The 22,668-nt window shown below is 49.2% G+C and overlaps 1 protein-coding gene across 1 annotated transcript; it reads right to left on the bottom strand.

The window, feature by feature from the left end:
- Positions 1–3,176: 3,176 nt before the first annotated feature.
- On the bottom strand, positions 3,177–21,064 carry LOC308147984 (uncharacterized protein). The gene is made up of 5 exons (XM_080521382.1): positions 20,988–21,064; positions 20,517–20,631; positions 20,079–20,165; positions 19,847–19,928; positions 3,177–10,096 (listed from the first exon to the last, which is right to left on the bottom strand). The coding sequence occupies exons 1-5, from the start codon at positions 21,058–21,060 to the stop codon at positions 3,557–3,559; spliced, it is 6,897 nt and encodes a 2,298-aa protein (XP_080377508.1). The 5' UTR covers positions 21,061–21,064; the 3' UTR covers positions 3,177–3,556.
- Positions 21,065–22,668: the final 1,604 nt, after the last annotated feature.

Below are 22,668 nucleotides of genomic sequence, written 5' to 3'. Positions count from 1 at the left end.
GTACCAGTGGTCCGGTCCTGGAACCAGGAAACGAACCGTACCAGTGGTCCGGTCTTGGTCCTGGAACCAGGAGACAGATCGTACCAGGGGTCCGGTCTTGGTCCTGGAACCAGGAGACGGACCGTACCAGGGGTCCGGTCCTGCAACCAGAAACGGACCGTACCAGTGGTCCGGTCCTGGAACGAGGAAACGAACCGTACCAGTGGTCCGGTCTTGGTCCTGGAACCAGGAGACAGATCGTACCAGTGGTCCGGTCCTGGAACCAGGAAACAGACCGTACCAGTGGTCCGGTCTTGGTCCTGGAACCAGTAGATGGACCGTACCAGGGGTCCGGTCCTGGAACCAGGAAACGGACCATACCAGGGGTCCGGTCCTTGGTCCTGGAGCCAGGAGACGGACCGTACCAGGGGTCCGGTCCTGCAACCAGGAAACGGACCGTACCAGTGGTCCGGTCCTGGAACCAGGAGACAGATCGTACCAGGGGTCCGGTCTTGGTCCTGGAACCAGGAGACGGACCGTATCAGGGGTCCGGTCCTGCAACCAGGAAACGGACCGTACCAGTGGTCCGGTCCTGGAACCAGGAAACGAACCGTACCAGTGGTCTGGTCTTGGTCCTGGAACCAGGAGACAGATCGTACCAGGGGTCCGGTCTTGGTCCTGGAACCAGGAGACGGACCGTACCAGGGGTCCGGTCCTGCAACCAGGAAACGGACCGTACCAGGGGTCCGGTCTTGGTCCTGGAGCCAGGATACGGACCGTACCAGGGGTCCGGTCTTGGTCCTGGAACCAGGAGACGGGACCGTACCAGGGGTCCGGTCCCTGCAACCAGGAAACGGACCGTACCAGGGGTCCGGTCTTGGTCCTGGAACCAGGATACGGACCGTACCAGTGGTTCAGTCTTGGTCTTGGAACCAGGAGACAGACCGTACCAGGGGTCCGGTCTTGGTCCTGGAACCAGGAAACGGACCGTACCAGGGGTCCGGTCTTGGTCCTGGAACCAGGAGACGGACCGTACCAGTGGTCCGGTCTTGGTCCTGGAACCAGGAGACGGACCGTACCAGTGGCCAGGGAGAGAACAACACGCCCCCCCCCCCCCCCCCCCCACCAATGATAAACCAACTTTGACATAGAATCTAATCGCCATCAGTTCTTATGTTTTAATAGAAATATGTACGTGTGTGTATCTTGTGTAAATTACCTGACGTGCCACCACAGCCCAGCAGGGGGCGGCAGACCGCCTGTCACGGTGCCCTCTGCCCCCCCCCCCCCCCCCCCCCCGGTGGTGGACCTGGGCTAAACACCCCCTCTGTTTCCCTGCAGGTGAGGACAAGCTGAAGCTCGACTGAACAAACTCCTCAGGAGGGACGCCGTCAGACCTCCACCCCCCCAGGCAGGAAGTCCTGTGACCCCCCCAACCCCCCCCCCTCCCCCTCAACCCCCCCCCCCTCCCAACCCCCCCCCCCCTCCCCCCAACCCTACGTCACCGTCAGAGAGACGTCGTTACACCGAAGCTGAAACTTTTTCTCTGACGAAATAAAGAGTTTTCTTCTCATTGTGACTTTGATTTAATCAAATTAAACTTTAATCTGTCGAACAAACTACATACCTATATACTATAGATTTACACACTATGTACCATATAGAATAAGCTATATATTATATATAACATACTATGTCCTATATAGTATAAGCTATATATTATATACTACATACTATGTACCATGTAGTATAAGCTATATATTACATACTACATACTATGTACCATGTAGTATTAAGCTATATACACCAGACAATACAGAGTAGCTGTGGTGGCGGATGTTGAAACGAGCCTCTAGCACACGAATCTGCTGAGGCGTCACGTTTTCCTACAGACACTTGGAATCAGCAGATTGTACGGACAATATTTTTCAACCCAAAAAAAACTGGAACTGAAGTTATTTATGATGTAGAGCAGACGTCAACAAATGATTAGAACAAACGTAAGCGAGTTTCCATATATCAACTTTCACACGCAGCTTATGCAGAACAGTTATACCGATTATTAATATCTTAACAGTTCCTCCCCTCAATCCGGTCACGACCCAAAGAACCAGGTCCCGGATGCAAGCGGCTGAAATGAGTTTCCTCCGTAGGGCGGCTGGGCGTAGCCTTTAGAGATAGGGGGAGGAGCTCAGTCACCTTTAGAGATAGGGGAGGAGCTGAGCTCAGTCACCCTTAGAGATAGGGTGAGGAGCTCAGTCACCCTTAGAGATAGGGGAGGAGCTCAGTCACCCTTAGAGATAGGGGGAGGAGCTCAGTCACCCTTAGAGATAGGGTGAGGAGCTCAGTCACCCTTAGAGATAGGGGGAGGAGCTCAGTCACCCTTAGAGATAGGGGGAGGAGCTCAGTCACCCTTAGAGATAGGGGGAGGAGCTCAGTCACCCTTAGAGATAGGGTGAGGAGCTCAGTCACCCTTAGAGATAGGGGGAGGAGCTCAGTCACCCTTAGAGATAGGGGGAGGAGCTCAGTCACCCTTAGAGATAGGGTGAGGAGCTCAGTCACCCTTAGAGATAGGGGGAGGAGCTCAGTCACCAGGGAGGAGCTCGGAGTAGAGCCGCTGCTCCTCCACATTCTGCATCTGTTTGGGATGGACGCCGCCCTAGGAGGTGTTGTGGGTATGTCCCTCCAGTGTGTCCTTGGTCTGCCCTGAGGCCTCCTACCGGAGGGACATAGTCCCTCCAGTGTGTCCTAGGTCTGCCCTGAGGCCTCCTACCAGAGGGACATAGTCCCTCCAGTGTGTCCTAGGTTTGCCCTGAGGCCTCCTACCAGAGGGACATACCCACAACACCTCCTCGGGAGGCGTCCATCCAAAACAGATGCAGAATGTGGAGGAACAGCGGCTCCACTGGAGGGACGATGTCTCTCTGGTAGGAGGCCTCAGGGCAGACCTAGGACACCTGGAGGGACTATGTCTCTCTATGGCCTGGGAACTCCTAAGGGGGCCACCGGAAGAGCTGGAGGAAGAGTCTGGGGGAGGAAGAGTCTGGGCAACCTTGTTCGGACTGCTGCCTCCAGGACCCGGCCGGGATAAGAGGTGGATGATGGATGGATGGATTAAAAATGAATTAAACAACAATCTTCCTTTAATTCAAGAGATTTTATTAAAATCCAACATGAGAAACTTAAACACACTTGACTTTTGTTCACGTTGGAAGTGAAAGAGAGGAAATCAGAGGTTTGAGATTGCGACACATTGCAGGAATCCCCGTTGAGATTACATAACATGTTGATTGTGACTTTCTGCAGGTCTACGAGGTTCAACACATCAGTTTCTGTGTGTTTTTACAAGAGGACAGATTTGCTCTAGAGGGGACCGGCTGTTGTTGACCGGCCAAGTCGTGTTTCTACGATGCTGATGTCTGTTGACCGTAACGACAAAGCACACAATGACGATTGACGATAAAGTAACAGTGAAGGATAAAATCAATGAGGATTGTTGAAAGCGAGAGTGTGCGATCCCACAGACGTCTACGACTCGACGGCCATCATGGGATCCGTCTCTACTTCAACACTGCCTTCAGGCTGTTTTCTGGTGCTTCCGCTGTCGCACTGCTGGAAGGAACTTTCTCAAAAACTGGACAGCAAAGAGACATGGAACGAGGATGAGACTGGTGTAGCTAACAGAGGTGATGATGAGAGACTGCGTGGCTTCCTGCTGTCTGAGTTGACAGTCCAGGAGCAGCCGGTCCACTGACACCACCACCCCTCTGAACGCCACCTTCAAATGACCACATTCATGATGGTGGCTGGTCCAGCCTTTCAGAGTCACGGTGGCCGTTTGGTTCAGTTGGTAGAAGTTCAGGAGGACTCTGTCCGCCAGGACTTGGCAGTCAAACATTGGACTTGAGTTCAGGTACAGGATGTCGGTGGCGTTGTCTTTTGCACAGTTGTCAATCGTGACTGACGCGTTCTTGAATGCCAGCATGTAAATGTCGCTTCCGTCGCCTCCAACCAGGTAATCCCCCCCAGTGGACACCAACACGTCGTTTCCGTCGGAGCCTTGCAGGAGGGCAGTTTCGTAACCGGACACTAAGACGTCTGAGTAGATGGTGCCGATCACGGTCTCTACGTCCTTCAACACGTCGCCCTCGGCATCGGCGTGGCGGCCCTGTCCAGTCAGCAGGTTGACGTAAACCCCTTCCCTCTTCTGATGGTCGCCGCGGTACACAACAGTGTCTCTGCCCGGACCTCCATCCATCACATCCGCCCCCATTCCTGGAACAAACACGTCCCAGCCAGAGTTTCCCACGAGTGTGTCGTCTCCATCGTCCCCATAAAGGGTGTCGTCCCCCAGCCCGCCAATCAAGTCGTCACTTCCTAGTCCTCCTATGAGAGTGTCGTCTCCGCCCCCACCATACAAGATGTCCTTCTTCCCTCCACCAATCAGGATGTTGTCCTGGTTGTTACCCACTATCATATTGGACTTGGAGGAACAGCCTTGCACTGTGTGGACCTTTGAGAGGTTTCTCTGAGAGCTGAGGTCCAGATGGCAGTCCAGCTCCGGCTGGTTCAGGGTCACTTTGAAGGCCTCTGCCTGGAAGGAAGGACCTGTGGCGTTGTTTGCCTGGAGTTTGAACTGCACCCCGTCAGAACTCTGAAGCTGCAGGTGCTGGAACTTGGAGTTCTGACAGAAGCCCAGCAGAGTGAAAGTCAACGCTTCTTCTTCTGTCATGATTGTTACCATCAGGTCCTCATTTGTAGAGTCCAACCGAACTTGGCCGCCATGGAGGTAATCCATGTCCACCAGCACAGTGTCAATACTTTCATCCTCCGCAAAGTTATCGATTACGATGTCCGTTCCATATCCACGCTTGATGACGTACGTGTCTTTTCCTTTGCCCCCACACATCAGAGCGCCCCCTGTGTAGGGATCCAGCAGGTTCTCCTTGGTGTTTCCCACCATGATGTCAAAGCCTGCAGAGCCGAACATTTCTTTGACTGAACCAGTGTCTTCCATCCTCATCACTGTGCCAACTTTACCACAGAACACCTTGTCCTGCGAAGGAGAACCTCTGTACCGGTAACAGGCTGCATCTTGTTTTACATTAATGGACCGTTTCTCCACATCAGAGGGGCCGGACTTAAGAGTCTCAGGCTGGTGGTATCTGTAATCAACAGTTGAAGGCAACAGTAACGTCCCACCACAGCTGCTGATGTTGGTCTTCAGTCCAGCAGTGATTCCGTCGCTGGTTTTGATCTGCAGGTGCTGATAACTCGTTGAAACAAACCAGTTCTTCAAAGTAGCAGTAAGTGAGTCGTTTATCATAATGAAGACACTCTGTCCCTGACATCTACATCTTATGTTCTTGTACTTTTCTTTCAAGAAGAGAAGATCCAGGTCCAGATCTGGGGACAGATTGTTGATAATTTTTAGTCCTGAACCTGGTGTGAGGACGTACCAGTCCTCTCCCCCTCGACCCTCCAGCCAATCGTTTCCACCTCCGAGGAAGAAGACGTTGTGTTCTTTGTTCCCTTTGATGACGTCGTCAAAGTTTGACCCGCGGACCTCGGTCACGCTGCTTAAAGCCTGGTCCTCCTGAAGGTCCACCAGCAGAGACGATGTGGAGCGGCTGTAGTCGATGCTGTGACTCTTCAAGCATTTGAGGAAGGTGTGACTCCCCTGGCAGTCGGCCTTGTTTTCTGAGATTGAGAAAGTGATCAGATCCTTGGTGAGGATGACCAGATGTCTGTCTGCTGACGACCTGAACCAGTTCTTTATGGTCACCCTGAAGGCCACGTTGTCCTGGACAGCCGTCAGAAGAGCGTCGGCCCCTTGTACAGTCAGTCTGAAAGCATGAAGACCAGCCTCTATGGAGAGCACGTCTGTTTTCTCGTCCCTGGAGTAATTTTCAACAACCACCGTGGAACGTTTGTGGCTCTTCACCACATATACGTCTTCTCCTTCACCACCAATCAAGTGGTCTCGTCCTCCTCCCCCATCCATCAAGTTTGTTTCCGCGTTTCCAACAAGTCGGTCATCAAACGGAGATCCCAGGATGTTTGTTACAGTTTGTAAGAGGGTCTGTGAAGCGTCGACGGTTTGACCCGTCTTGGCCAACATCTTGTTAATCCCTCTGGCCACCAGATGAACTCTGGAAGTCACAGTGGAGGAAATCTCAAACAAGACTCCGTCTCCTGACAGCAAGGTCATGTGACGATAGAGTTCCCCCAAAAACCAGTTCTGGATGGTCACTGTATGGCTGCCCTCGTATTGCAGCACAACGTTGTTTCCAGATTTGGACACAGAAATGTGGCTGTAGTCGACAGTGAAGTGAAGCGTGTCCAATGCCTTGGAAGGGTCGTAGTTGTTAATGATGGTCTTCCCTCCGTGTTCAGGAATGATGTACGTGTCTTTCCCGCCAGAACCCTCAACATAACTTCTCTGTGGACCAAGGAAGAAAATATCATCACCTGGTTCCCCATAAAGATTGTAGTAGTAGCTCAGCATGACTTCCATGGTATGTTTGTCCTCTGATTTCTGAACTGCGAAGAAGCGGTTAGCGTCTCTGTTTCCCCTGTAGCTCCCGTATCTCGTCCCGGATAAAGTTTCATAACCTGAAACCACTGTCTCAGAGCCCACTGGGATAAACATGAAAAGTTTTTTGGTTATAGTTTTGTACTGCAAACCATGCGATTCTCCCAGACCGAGAACAATGTCTTCACTTCCCTGTGTGTTGATGTCCCAGCACGTCTTCCTGTTACCGTTAGAAGCAAAAGAGTCCATGCAGAACTTGGATGGCCCCTGGTCAGCAAGGCAGAAGTCAATACCTCCTCCATTCCAGGATGCAGAACCAGCAGTAAAGTCAATGGCAGTCCTTCCATCCTGTGCTGTAACCTGGTAATAGTCGTGATAGTCTGAGATCTGTGCCACTAGCCTTCGTCCATTCTCAATTTCTTCGTAACCCCAATCATAAAACAGACTTGCCACGCGAATTGCAAAATGCAAAACACCTTTTCCGAAACCCAGAAATACGGCGGCCAGTCTTTGCAGGATTCCGGCGTCAGCCGGGAGACTGTCCAGTTCGGACTTGATGGCCATGTAGACATCATCAAAGACCATCCGGACCACTGACAGAGCCAGATTTATCGGGATTAAAATCGGTGCGAGTTCCGGCACAGCAAGTGCAACGACGTCTAAAACAATCATGCCAATATCAAATGCAGCGTCGATGTATCCCAGTGTGTCACCTCTCCGAATATCTTCCACCACATTGTAAATCCCAAATCCAATGCCCACCATCGGGACAACTACCAATGCTCTCTTCATGAGAGGGCTCTTCATGATGGTTGTCGCAGCTTCGGCCATTCTCGTCTCCGTGGACAAAGCTTGTTTTGCAATAACAGCCGTGGTCATGGCCGCGACTCCATGTGCCGTTTGTAAAGTCCCCACCACGCCAGCTCTGATCTCTCCATGTTCAAAGGCAGTGACGGCTCCTTTCATCCCCAGCAGGAGACCCAGAACTCCAACGGCATCTCCAATGTGCTCCACCGTCTTGCTGACTTGATGGGAAGGTTTTGAGCTGTGAACCTCCATGTCTCCCACGGCTGTGTCGATGCTCTTCAGCATCTTCTGGCTGTACTGCCGACTCTCTGCAGATAGCTCCGTCCTGAACTCGGTGGCTCCACCGTCAGCTCCCTCGGACCTTAACTGGCATACAAACTCTCCATTTTCTACTCGGGCGCTTCCTTCTATCACACGCAACTTTGCCAGATGTTCCCCATATTTCGCCTTCAGCTTCACATGAATCTCCTCAGACATTGATGCAGAGGCTCTGGAGAAATAGGACTCATGCTTGAAGGAGCTCTCTAGTTCTGACGCTGAGCGTAGGTCTCGTGGTGCCACACTGCCGTCCTCGTAGCCTCCCAGTGATCCAGATGCTTGAGGCTGTTGAGCCTCAATCGTTTTTATGAAATTCTCATAATTATTTGAGAAGGACTTAACATCTGGATCACCGATGGCTTTGTATTTTTTTGCCAGTTCAGCCATTGGTTCTAAGACTCCATTCCAATCATAAATATTCTTCCACTTCATGAACATGTCCATTTCCAGCTTTGTGACTTCTTTCAGGTTTTTCAGATTGCCGCCTGGTCCAGGATCTGCTGTACCAGTGTTTCCTCGTTGGTCTCTATTAACCCAGCTGCCTCCTCTTGCCATTGGATGATCCTCAAAAAAGAATTTAGTCTCTGGCACATCGAGAGCCATAAGTGCCAGAGGGAATGTCCGAAAGTTTCGTGCAGATTCAGAAATAATGGATGCAGTGAAATAAGTGACGTACCAGGCCTCAGTGGAAGCTGCTAACCCCGGTCGATTCCCCTCAAAGATATTCCTCACAAAGTTAACATATTCTCCTCTATTGTTAATCCGTCCTCTCATTGAGCCGTAGTCTTCTTTGCCCACTTGTGCGTTTATAAACTTCTTCACTTCTTCAATTCTATTGTTCTCTCCAATTTGATTTTTGTCGAGTTTCTTTCCAGCTGGAAATGCATAAAGACTGTCGGGATCAATTTTCAGGATCCAATCATCGACCATGACGTGGGTGACCTTATTCTTGTTGTTTGCAAGGTAATGAACAACTTTTCTAACATCTTCTCCTGATCTGACCTCATAACATTCTGGAAGGACTTGTTTCAGTTCATCCTCATTTTTCATCCACCTGATATTGTTCTCGTCTCGTTCTGCTAGAATGAATTGTTTTTTCAGCGGTAGGTTGGTGTCGACTTGGATTTTCCTTGGACTTAATTCATCGGAATGAAAAAGACTCCAGGTCAATCCCTGGAGTTCATCCATGGCAGTCTTTCTTTGGGAGACTTCATAACTCTCTCCTCCCTCAAAAATATCTGTGTTAACGAATCTTTTTGGTTCCTCTGACCTTACATTTGGATCGACAATCGCTTGGTCTTTTTGGTTCTGGTTTCGACTGCCTTTTTTTGGTTTAACCAGAAAGTTTCTTTCATTGGTAAAAACTGCTTCTCCTTTACTACCATCCTCTTTTCTGATGATGACCTCTCCATTCCGATCCAGAGTCGCAACCAGCTTCTTGCTGTGGTCCTTATGTTTCCAGACCACTCCATCTTGAGATATTTCTTGGGTGATTTTCTCTCCGGTGTGTTGGACTTGCAGCACACCATCCCGTACGTGCAGCTCGGTTCTGATGCCAGCGCTCACATGGAGATCCTTCAGCAGAGCTTTGCTGAAGGTTGGGTCTGACCCCACGTCACATGCCACCACGCTGACAGTTTTGATCGCATCGCCGACCCTGGAGGTCCTCTGAACGATTGTACTCACGTCCTGGGGTGTGAACCCCCCCAGTCTCATCTCCCCGGAGCCGTCTCGGGCCCCGTGGCCGACCAGCACCAGTCTGCTGTCTGCAGACAAAGGAGCGGATTCACCGTGAATCAGTTTGGGTCTGTGGTTCTGGTCCAGCTGATAGACGGAGCTGACGGTCGGATGCTTCTCGAATAGAGACGTTGCAGCGTTTCTGATGGCAGGGTCGTCTTCCAGGATGAGGATCTGCTGGTGGTCGTACTGGGTGCTGTGATCCACTGGTCTTTGTGGAATTTGGTAGGTGGAGACGGAGTTGGGTTGATCCATCACCTGGTACATGTGATGATTCCCGTAGTTTACTTCCAGGACTGCTTGGATGGAGCGGGCCATCGAAACACGAATGAAGTCATGTTGGAAGTCTGTGGTGGTGTTTCCGTCCAGAGAGAAGACTGGTGCTGCTGCCAGTGGGGTCTTCAGCAGCAGATTGGCCAGAGAAGAGCCAGAAAGGCCCGACACACTGAGTCCGTCTCCTGAAACCCGTCCAAATACTTTGACCAGCGTGTAGCTGTCCACCTCCGGGAGGCAGGAGGCATTGTTCAGGCATCCTGTGCCGATGATGGCTGAGTAACGAGGATCGATGCTGTACTCCTGGACGACTCTGGCTGTGGTGGACGTCTCGTCGTCAGTCATGACCAGAAGCTTTTGGCTGTAGCTGTGTGAGATCTCTGAAGCAGCGATCAGCCAGTCGTCAACCTTCTGCTTGTCAATCTTTTGCAAGAAGCCGTCAAAGTCCTACAAAACAAAGAAGCAGAAAACACAGTGAACACATCAAAAAGTATCATGAACGCATCATGAAACTGTTTCATGTCGATTTGTCATGAGCTTCACTTTCGAGATAGTCACTCATAGTGTTGGTAACCCTTGACAACACCTACAGACTGCTTTATCTCCATGGCAACCTCAACAACACCTACAGGCTCCTTTGTCTCCATGGCAACCTCAACAACACCTACAGGCGCTTTTATCTCCATGGCAACCTCAACAACACCAACAGGCTCCTTTGTCTCCATGGCAACCTCAACAACACCTACAGGCTCCTTTATCTCCATGGCAACCTCAACAACACCTACAGGCTCCTTTGTCTCCATGGCAACCTCAACAACACCTACAGACTCCTTTATCTCCATGGCAACCTCAACAACACCTACAGGCTGCTTTATCTCCATGGCAACCTCAACAACACCTAGAGACTCCTTTATCTCCATGGCAACCTCAACAACACCTACAGGCTCCTTTGTCTCCATGGCAACCTCAACAACACCTACAGGCTCCTTTGTCTCCATGGCAACCTCAACAACACCTACAGACTCCTTTATCTCCATGGCAACCTCAACAACACCTACAGGCTGCTTTATCTCCATGGCAACCTCAACAACACCTAGAGACTCCTTTATCTCCATGGCAACCTCAACAACACCTAGAGACTCCTTTATCTCCATGGCAACCTCAACAACACCTACAGGCTCCTTTGTCTCCATGGCAACCTCAACAACACCTAGAGACTCCTTTATCTCCATGGCAACCTCAACAACACCTACAGACTCCTTTATCTCCATGGCAACCTCAACAACACCTAGAGGCTCCTTTATCTCCATGGCAACCTCAACAACACCTACAGGCTCCTTTGTCTCCATGGCAACCTCAACAACACCTAGAGACTCCTTTATCGCCATGGCAACCTCAACAACACCTAGAGACTCCTTTATCTCCATGGCAACCTCAACAACACCTACAGACTCCTTTATCTCCATGGCAACCTCAACAACACCTACAGACTCCTTTATCTCCATGGCAACCTCAACAACACCTACAGACTCCTTTATCTCCATGGCAACCTCAACAACACCTACAGACTCCTTTATCTCCATGGCAACCTCAACAACACCTACAGGCTCCTTTGTCTCCATGGCAACCTCAACAACACCTACAGGCTGCTTTGTCTCCATGGCAACCTCAACAACACCTACAGGCTCCTTTGTCTCCATGGTAACCTCAACAACACCTACAGACTCCTTTATCTCCATGGCAACCTCAACAACACCTACAGGCTCCTTTATCTCCATGGTAACCTCAACAACACCTACAGGCTCCTTTGTCTCCATGGCAACCTCAACAACACCTACAGGCTGCTTTATCTCCATGGCAACCTCAACAACACCTACAGACTCCTTTATCTCCATGGCAACCCTAGCAACACCTACAGGCTCCTTTGTCTCCATGGCAACCTCAACAACACCTACAGACTCCTTTATCTCCATGGCAACCTCAACAACACCTACAGGCTCCTTTGTCTCCATGGCAACCTCAACAACACCTACAGACTCCTTTATCTCCATGGCAACCCTAACAACACCTACAGACTCCTTTGTCTCCATGGCAACCTCAACAACACCTACAGGCTCCTTTGTCTCCATGGCAACCTCAACAACACCTAGAGACTCCTTTATCTCCATGGCAACCTCAACAACACCTACAGGCTGCTTTATCTCCATGGCAACCTCAACAACACCTAGAGACTCCTTTATCTCCATGGCAACCTCAACAACACCTACAGACTCCTTTATCTCCATGGCAACCCTAACAACACCTACAGACTCCTTTGTCTCCATGGCAACCTCAACAACACCTACAGGCTCCTTTATCTCCATGGCAACCTCAACAACACCTACAGGCTCCTTTGTCTCCATGGCAACCTCAACAACACCTACAGGCTCCTTTATCTCCATGGCAACCTCAACAACACCTAGAGACTCCTTTATCTCCATGGCAACCTCAACAACACCTAGAGACTCCTTTATCTCCATGGCAACCTCAACAACACCTACAGGCTCCTTTGTCTCCATGGCAACCTCAACAACACCTAGAGACTCCTTTATCTCCATGGCAACCTCAACAACACCTACAGACTCCTTTATCTCCATGGCAACCTCAACAACACCTAGAGGCTCCTTTATCTCCATGGCAACCTCAACAACACCTACAGGCTCCTTTGTCTCCATGGCAACCTCAACAACACCTAGAGACTCCTTTATCGCCATGGCAACCTCAACAACACCTAGAGACTCCTTTATCTCCATGGCAACCTCAACAACACCTACAGACTCCTTTATCTCCATGGCAACCTCAACAACACCTACAGACTCCTTTATCTCCATGGCAACCTCAACAACACCTACAGACTCCTTTATCTCCATGGCAACCTCAACAACACCTACAGACTCCTTTATCTCCATGGCAACCTCAACAACACCTACAGGCTCCTTTGTCTCCATGGCAACCTCAACAACACCTACAGGCTGCTTTGTCTCCATGGCAACCTCAACAACACCTACAGGCTCCTTTGTCTCCATGGTAACCTCAACAACACCTACAGACTCCTTTATCTCCATGGCAACCTCAACAACACCTACAGGCTCCTTTATCTCCATGGTAACCTCAACAACACCTACAGGCTCCTTTGTCTCCATGGCAACCTCAACAACACCTACAGGCTGCTTTATCTCCATGGCAACCTCAACAACACCTACAGACTCCTTTATCTCCATGGCAACCCTAGCAACACCTACAGGCTCCTTTGTCTCCATGGCAACCTCAACAACACCTACAGACTCCTTTATCTCCATGGCAACCTCAACAACACCTACAGGCTCCTTTGTCTCCATGGCAACCTCAACAACACCTACAGACTCCTTTATCTCCATGGCAACCCTAACAACACCTACAGACTCCTTTGTCTCCATGGCAACCTCAACAACACCTACAGGCTCCTTTGTCTCCATGGCAACCTCAACAACACCTAGAGACTCCTTTATCTCCATGGCAACCTCAACAACACCTACAGGCTGCTTTATCTCCATGGCAACCTCAACAACACCTAGAGACTCCTTTATCTCCATGGCAACCTCAACAACACCTACAGACTCCTTTATCTCCATGGCAACCCTAACAACACCTACAGACTCCTTTGTCTCCATGGCAACCTCAACAACACCTACAGGCTCCTTTATCTCCATGGCAACCTCAACAACACCTACAGGCTCCTTTGTCTCCATGGCAACCTCAACAACACCTACAGGCTCCTTTATCTCCATGGCAACCTCAACAACACCTCGAGACTCCTTTATCTCCATGGCAACCTGATAAGTGACAATTGTACTTTTATTCTCTATTGCTTAGTGTAGTAGAAATTGGTGTCCTTGAAGTTCTCGTAGATTCATGCACGTCTATATTAGTCACTGTTTGCTGGTCTACGTCTGCCAGGCCACGAGGCGTTGTACATTGTACTTTTGAGACGGCGCCACTCTGAGACGTCTTCAAGGTCTCCGGCCCTCGGGCTGGAGGAACATCTTATCCCATAGCATTCCAACATTTTCAGCTTACATAGAAGCACACACACACGCACGCACGCACGTACGCACACACACACACACACACACACACACACACACACACACACACACACACACACCAGTATTAACCTTGCTTTGTTGTATCATGGAACAAGAATGTAACCGCCTACTTCAGCATTAGGAATAAAAACGGGCAGCGGAGGGAAGGAACTTTGCAGATCGATGAACGAGCTTTCAGGTGACTTCACTCTCTGCCCTTGTACAAGCAAAGTGTTTGTTTTGTGTCTTTATTTCTCTCGATACTGGGTGTAACTCCCTCGAGGCACGAACAACACAAGTGGCTTCCTTGGTACTGGTTTATTTGAAGAGCCCTCCAAATCCACCGCGAAAACTATAACATACACACATACAGCCACACAGTATTAATGATTACATCAACAAAGTAAACATAAACATGAAACACTCGGAAAAGTAGAATACAGAAAATACATGAAGTACCTCGTTGGCTGCGTGCCGTGTAAAGGGGGGTTATCTTTAGCCTTCGGGTGTTCCTTGAACACTTCAAACTTTGAAAAGACCACTGTTGTCTCTTTTCTATTCTTGCAGGTTTTTACCTAACACAACTTGGTCCTTCGAGACGGATCCCAACATAACCAGTTCCCTGGAGGGAGTTCAAACGGACGGCTGGATACGTGCACCGCAAAGGACCAGGTCCTTTGTGAAAACCTGCAGGTTACCATTACCTAGCAGGCCGGCTGAGTTCGGTCCAGAACTTCCTGCCAGAGGCGGCTTGATGGGATCCGAGGACAACCCAGCGAGAGAGAGAGACTGAAGACCACACGACGACGAGAGTGGCTGAACACTCAGTGAGTGGATTTAATGAAGGCATTTCCTAAAAATATACGATGGACTAAATCGTGACGGCAAGACGTAATAACAATAAATTAGTGAGCTGATTTGGAGAAGGTGTCTTTTTCTGGGGGGAAATACGTGACGGATTAAATCAATGTAAAGCAAGACCTGAGATTCAAAGGAATCATTAGTGAGCCGATTTGGTGAAGGTACAACAGAGTAACAGGTACGCGATGGACCAAATCATTACAGGCCAGATCTAATATTCAGAAGAAAAGTCCTCAGGCAAAAACCCTATGTAATCCTCGACGAAGTTTTAGGTAAATCCACGGGTAGCGCTATATAAATAAAGAAGAAGAGCACTCTAGTGACGGTGTGAATGACGTAAGGACTGTGTGTGTGAAGAGTGATTCTTTTCGAAACCCAGATGATCGGTAAAACCTCACGGTGTCAACTGAGCTCTATCTGGGGAGTAAAAACAATCTCTTATTGCTGACTCATCAGGTGAAATTGTGGGAGAATCTAAAACGGCTCTTCCTCCTGTGAGAGAACACCCAGTGAAAGACGGAGCGAACAACAGGTTTGTCCTAGAAGCTCGTCTTTCAAGGAGGAAGTAGCAGGTCCATGAGACATTTTGTCTCCATGAGATCGCACTGGAAAAATAAATTCTTCATAAAGTTGGCACGGAAAAAAGAATTTCAGGAAAATAAATAAATAAATGAATAAAAAATAATGGGAAGTCTTATTACTAAAACCAAAGAGGAAGGTGAAACCGGTGACACTAAATTCATGAGCATAAACCATCCTGGCTCAACCCAATTTCTAAAACAATGGAAAAAAGAACATGGATTTGAAGAAAAACTCTGGCCAGAAGAGTGTGGGAAATTGGTTAATCGTCTTGAGCTGAAAGAAAGACAGTCAGGGGGTAAAATAGAACAACAGATAAGAGTTCAGTGCCTACATGCCCAGGCATGGGAGGCAGAGGCCCTTAAAAGAAAATCAGGTGATCTGAAAAAAACCGGTTCATGCCTTACTGGCACGAAAAGAGGAAGATGAGACTTCAGGCCGGAGTAGATGGCTTAATGGCCCTGAATACATAAATGAAGGAAGGGAAGCAGAAGATCCTCCCGTAGTGGAGGCGCCGGCTCCCCCTGCCCCACCGCCCCATAACCCGGGACCACAGCTTTACCCAGACGTCACCAAAATGACACAAGCAGCGACTCCATCAGCATCCAAACCAACAACCAGACAAACTGCGCCCCTTAAAACAGAATTGGAGTAGAACGATGGGAGGACTTTTGAGTCCCCCTGTACCAAAAATATCTCATTTAGATCCTGATGAAAGAGAAATATGCCCCATGGTGGCCGTGGCTAGTCCTCATTTTGGTGTGGGCCAGGATTTTGACAGAACAATGCTCGTTTGCCGTTGACATGAACCTGGTGAAAAAGTGGGGCGAGCAGACAAAGCATCCGATTGGGAGAGGCAAGAGGACGGCGTTTTCTTCAGCAGAAGCCTCAGACTTTGGAAACAAGACCTGGGCTGGGTGACTAATGCCGTCCCTGCAGTGCACATGGCTGCAAAAGAAAGTTCGGTACACTGACAAATTCTAATTTCTGAAGAAGAGGAAGAGCCGTTGAAAGATCTTCCCCCCAACCTATGGACACAAGGCCCAACTGACGTGGGATTGATAAAAGATTGTCAACCAGTAATCATCAGACCAAAAACAGAGACAGACCCTGTGTAAAACAATATCCTCTAAAAAGAAGACTCGCAGGAAGGAATCAGGGCGTTATAAAAGAGTTGTTGCAGGCTGGAGTGATTGAACCTTGTTGGGACTCGCCTCCTGTATTTCCTGTTAAGAAACCGGCTCCGTCGGTGGGGTGGCGAATGCTGCAGGGTCTGAAAGCAGTAAATGCAGCAGTAATTCAAAGGGCCCTAGTGGTGCCAGATCCTCACACCCTGCTGAATGGACTCCACCCAGAAGCTACCATCTTTTCCGTGATAGATTTGAGCAATGCATTTTTCTCCATACCTGTTGAAGAAAACAGTCAATACTGGTTCGCATTTACTTTTGAAGACAAAAGATACACGTTTACCAGACTTCCTCAGGGATATTGTGAAAGCCCCACAATCTTCTCGCAGGCAAGGAATTCTTGCCTGACTAAAGGTTCCCCTCCAGGAGGGAGCCACATTTTAGTGTATGTGGATGACCTTCTGGTGGCATCTAGAACAAAACAACAGTGCGTCACAGACACTGTAGCTCTGTTGCGCTTTTTAGCGGAATGGGGAAGTACCGCCTACTTCAGCATTAAGAACAAGAAGGCCGTTGCTCTGCTAATCCCCCGCCGGAGGGCTTTATATTTTCTCACAAAGCCAGCTCTAAGGCAGCACACTTGGTACACTAGCGGGTGTTCCATGTTTCCTAGTAGATCATTATGTAGAATCTGAAAGCTCTTCTTCATAAGCTATGTCAAAATACGTCTCCAGAGCCCAAAAGGTGTTTTTAAGCACTTCGTGACCCCGTGACCTACTTAATATGCAAATTAGGTCAAGGTCACCATAGTATCCCTTCCCCCTCTGAGATGTATCCACATGTGAAGTTTGGTCACTGTGGGCCCAGGGGTTGCCGAGATATAGGTAGAAACGTTTGAACGGACGGAGACTGTTTCAAGATCTCTAGGATAATAAAAACGGGCAGCGGAGGGAAGGAACTTTGCAGATCGATGAACGAGCTTTCAGGTGACTTCACTCTCTGCCCTTGTACAAGCAAAGTGTTTGTTTTGTGTCTTTATTTCTCTCGAGACTGGAGTTGTCTCTTTTCTATTCTTGCAAGTTTTTACTTAACACAACCCTTGACAACACCTACAGGCTCCTTTATCTCCATGGCAACCTCAACATCACCTACAGACTCCTTTATATCCATGGCAACCCTAACAACAACTACAGGCTCCTTTATCTCCATGGCAACCTCAACAACAGCCGCAGGCTCCTTTATTTCCATGGCAACCTCAACAACACCTACAGACCTATTTATCTCCATGGCAACCTCAACAACACCTACAGGCTACTTTATCTCCATGGCAACCTCAACAACAGCCGCAGGCTCTTTTATGTCCATGGCAACCCTAACAACACCTACAGGCTCCTTTATTTCCATGGCAACCTCAACAACACCTACAGACCTATTTATCTCCATGGCAACCTCAACAACACCTACAGACTCCTTTGTCTCCATGGCAACCTCAGCAACACCTACAGACTCCTTTATCTCCATGGCAACCTCAAGAACACCTACAGGCTCCTTTATCTCCATGGCAACCCTTACAACACCCACAGGCTCCTTTGTCTCCATGGTAACCTCAACAACACCTACAGGCTCCTTTATCTCCATGGCAACCCTTACAACACCTACAGGCTCCTTTGTCTCCATGGTAATCTCAACAACACCTACAGGCTCCTTTATCTCCATGGCAACCTCAACAACACCTACAGACTCCTTTATCTCCATGGCAACTTCAACAACACCTACAGGCTCCTTTATCTCCATGGCAACCTCAACAACACCTACAGACTCCTTTATCTCCATGGCAACCTCAACAACACCTACAGGCTCCTTTATCTCCATGGCAACCTCAACAACACCTACAGACTCCTTTATCTCCATGGCAACCTCAACAACACCTACAGGCTCCTTTATCTCCATGGTAACCTCAACAACACCTACAGACCTATTTATCTCCATGGCAACCTCAACAACACCTACAGACTCCTTTATCTCCATGGCAACCTCAACAACACCTACAGGCTCCTTTATCTCCATGGCAACCTCAACAACACCTACAGACTCCTTTATCTCCATGGCAACCTCAACAACACCTACAGGCTCCTTTATCTCCATGGTAACCTCAACAACACCTACAAGACTCCTTTGTCTCCATGGCAACCTCAACAACACCTACAGGCTCCTTTATCTCCATGGCAACCTTCACAACACCTACAGGCTCCTTTGTCTCCATGGCAACCTCAACAACACCTACAGGCTCCTTTATCTCCATGGCAACCCTTACAACACCCACAGGCTCCTTTGTCTCCATGGTAACCTCAACAACACCTACAGGCTCCTTTATCTCCATGGCAACCCTTACAACACCTACAGGCTCCTTTGTCTCCATGGTAACCTCAACAACACCTACAGGCTCCTTTATCTCCATGGCAACCTCAACAACACCTACAGACTCCTTTATCTCCATGGCAACCTCAACAACACCTACAGACTCCTTTATCTCCATGGCAACCTCAACAACACCTACAGGCTCCTTTATCTCCATGGCAACCTCAACAACACCTACAGACTCCTTTATCTCCATGGCAACCTCAACAACACCTACAGGCTCCTTTATCTCCATGGTAACCTCAACAACACCTACAGACTCCTTTGTCTCCATGGTAACCTCAACAACACCTACAAGACTCCTTTGTCTCCATGGCAACCTCAACAACACCTACAGGCTCCTTTATCTCCATGGCAACCTTCACAACACCTACAGGCTCCTTTGTCTCCATGGCAACCTCAACAACACCTACAGGCTCCTTTATCTCCATGGCAACCCTTACAACACCCACAGGCTCCTTTATCTCCATGGCAACCTCAACAACACCTACAGACTCCTTTGTCTCCATGGCAACCTCAACAACACCTACACACTCCTTTATCTCCATGGCAACCTCAACAACACCTACAGGCTCCTTTATCTCCATGGCAACCTCAACATCACCTACAGACTCCTTTATATCCATGGCAACCCTAACAACAAGTACAGGCTCCTTTATCTCCATGGCAACCTCAACAACAGCCGCAGGCTCCTTTATCTCCATGGCAACCTCAACAACACCTACAGGCTACTTTGTCTCCATGGTAACCTCAACAACAGCCGCAGGCTCTTTTATGTCCATGGCAACCCTAACAACACCTACAGGCTCCTTTATTTCCATGGCAACCTCAACAACACCTACAGACCTATTTATCTCCATGGCAACCTCACCAACACCTACAGACTCCTTTATCTCCATGGCAACCTCAACAACACCTACAGACTCCTTTGTCTCCATGGCAACCTCAACAACACCTACAGACTCCTTTGTCTCCATGGCAACCTCAACAACACCTACAGACTCCTTTGTCTCCATGGCAACCTCAACAACACCTACAGACTCCTTTGTCTCCATGGCAACCTCAACAACACCTACAGACTCCTTTGTCCTCCTCCAGAATCCACTCACCGTTTCCATCTGAGGGACACAGGCGGTGAAGTTGTCACACCTCTGAAGAGTGTTCATCCAGCTCATTGGATCTTCCTTCTCTCTAAGAGACACAGTGAGGAATAGAAACCGTCACACCTTTGGTCACATGACAACAAAGTGAAGCTGGAATGAAGGAAGTGAAGCTGGAATGAAAGAAGTGAAGCTGGAATGAAAGAAGTGAAGCACAGCAGCAGAGTGACGACCTCCTCACCTGAGAGTGCCTCTCCTCGCTCGGTTCTGCCCGTCCAACGCTAGGCTCCGCCACTCCGCCGCTAGGCTCCGCCCCTCCGCCGCTCCGCTGGGAAACAGGAAACCTTCACTCAACAACAACCCGTTTCCAGGTTTGTTCACACGACCGCCGCCGGAAAACACTTTTCACCTGGTTCATTACAAAGACCAGGAGCAGTGCCAACTAGTGGACCAACAGGAAAACTACACCGTTTTCACTGTTTCTGCCGTTGCCCTGGAAACGGACATGGATTTCTGAGCTGAAACCAGTTTTACTGGAGATGTTGTGTCAACGAGGTCAAAGTGAACCACGGGTGAGCTGATTGGTCGTTTTGGTCGACTGCTCCACCAAGACTGTGGAGCTCGTCGCCGTGGCAACGCTCCGCCGGGAGGAACAGTGTTGGGCTGGTGAGGGTGTTACCTCTGAGGGGCGGAGTCCTGCAGGCGGAGGTGGGACATGCTCTGGGACAGTCCTCGGAGGCGGTGCACTGCGGCCACATCTGGGCTGAACTCCTCCCACTCGTCTTCTGTCAGATCTGACCAATCACAGCAAAGCTGGCTGTCACATGAGCTCGGCCACACCCCTCACCTGTCACTGCTCCTCTGGACCGCTGGGAATCAAACCTGCAACCCTCAGGCTCTGCAGGAAGCCTCTTCCTCTTCATCATCACCATCGCCATCATTATCATCATCATCATCATTGTCATCATCATCACTATCTTCATCATCATCATCATTATCATCATCATCATCACAATCATCCTCATCATCACTATATTCATCGTCACTATCATTAACATCTTCATCCTTGTCATCGCCATCATCATCATCACTATCTTCATCACCACTATCATAATCTTCATCATCATCATCATCATCATCATCGTCTTACCAAAAGCTTCAGTGAGGATGAGGAGGCTGAAGATGAAGATGAAGATCTTCAAAGCCATCCTGCTGAAAAACATCAAATAAAACAAGTCTATTTGTGAAGTTTTAAAGTTCTTTGTGAAATGACCACACACACACACACACACACACACACACACACACACACACACACACACACACACACACACACACACACATTACACACAGACACACACACACACAGTACACACACACAGACACACACATTTCACACTGTGTGTAATGTGTGTGTGTGTGTGTGTCTGTGTGTAATGTGTGTGTGTGTGTGTGTGTGTAATGTGTGTGTGTGTATGTAATGTGTGTGTGTGTGTGTGTGTGTGTGTGTGTGTGTGTATGTAATGTGTGTGTGTGTGTGTGTGTCTGTGTGTGTGTGTGTAATGTGTGTGTGTGTATGTAATGTGTGTGTACCTGCTGGGGTCAGTCGTCCTCTAGAACAATGAGCTGCAGCCTCGTTATTAGAAGTTTTAGTAGAAAATGAAAGTAAAATGTAAATGTAGTCTGGGGGCGGGGCTAGTGGAGGGGAGGAGGACTGGGGGCGGGGCTAGTGGAGGGGAGGAGGTCTGGGGGCGGAACTAGTGGAGGGGAGGAGGTCTGGGGGCGCAGCTAGTGGAGGGGAGGAGGTCTGGGGGCGGGGCTAGTGGAGGGGAGGGGGACTGGGGCGGGGCTAGGGGACGGGAGGGGGTCTGGGGGCGGGGCTAGTGGAGGGGAGGAGGACTGGGGGGGCGGTCTGAACTCTAAGAGTCAATGTTTAGACGTTTGTCTTCTTCAGTGGAAACAAACCGGTTGAACGATGAGATGTTAAGCCACCAGGTTGGATTGTTATTATGTTGCCTGTCAAAATAAAAGTACCAATATCATAAGTAGGGCAGCACAAGAGAGCAGTACAACATATATAGATATTTTATGTTCAGTAAAGTTCTAGTATTATGTAATATCTCAACGTTTCCAGCGATCTATTATGAGTTCCGGAGTTTCGGTTCCCTTCCAACAGTTTTATGTTCGTTTTTCTCACGAGATTCAAAAGTCATGAATTTAGTTTTCTGTTCCTACAGACGACTTGTAGACATCAAAACATTTTAGAAAATAAAGTGCCTGAGGTCCCGTTTCTATCAGGACCATTTTCAATGTTTTTGTTCCCTACAAACGTCACTCAAGCAAAGAATGAACGACTTGGGTCCCAAAGCAGAACCCTGGGGGACGCCGCAACATCTGGATTGTTTTAAATGACACAGTTCTGTTAACCTGCACATCTGTTAAACCAGCTCTGGCATAGGATTGGAACAGCTGGAACCTGTGGGGGGTTGGAGGAACAGCTGGAACATGTGGGGGGTTGGAGGAACAGCTGGAACATGTGGGGGGGTTGAAAGAACAGCTGGAACATGTGGGGGGTTGGGGGAACAGCTGGGACCTGTGGGGGTTAGGAGGAACAGCTGGAACATGTGGGGGGTTGGAGGAACAGCTGGAACCTGTGGGGGGGTTGAAAGAACAGCTGGAACATGTGGGGGGTTGGAGGAACAGCTGGAACCTGTGGGGGTTAGGAGGAACAGCTGGAACCTGTGGGGGTTGGAGGAACAGCTGGAACATGTGGGGGGTTGGAGGAACAGCTGGAACCTGTGGGGGGGTTGAAAGAACAGCTGGAACATGTG

Source organism: Blennius ocellaris (assembly GCF_963422515.1).
Source record: "Blennius ocellaris genome assembly, contig: SCAFFOLD_108, whole genome shotgun sequence".
Classification (NCBI taxonomy): domain Eukaryota; kingdom Metazoa; phylum Chordata; class Actinopteri; order Blenniiformes; family Blenniidae; genus Blennius; species Blennius ocellaris.
The sequence above is the reverse complement of the archived record's forward strand: the minus strand, read 5'-3'. Positions and strand labels throughout refer to the sequence as shown.

Coding starts and splice junctions, on each gene's coding strand:
- LOC308147984 (XM_080521382.1), bottom strand. CDS start 21,060: ATGTTTTTCAGCAGGATGGCTTTGAAGATCTTCATCTTCATCTTCAGC. Junction 20,166..20,516: donor CAGGACTCCGCCCCTCAGAG/GTAACACCCTCA, acceptor CCTGTTTCCCAG/CGGAGCGGCGGAGGGGCGGA. Junction 19,929..20,078: donor GCGAGGAGAGGCACTCTCAG/GTGAGGAGGTCG, acceptor TGTGTCTCTTAG/AGAGAAGGAAGATCCAATGA.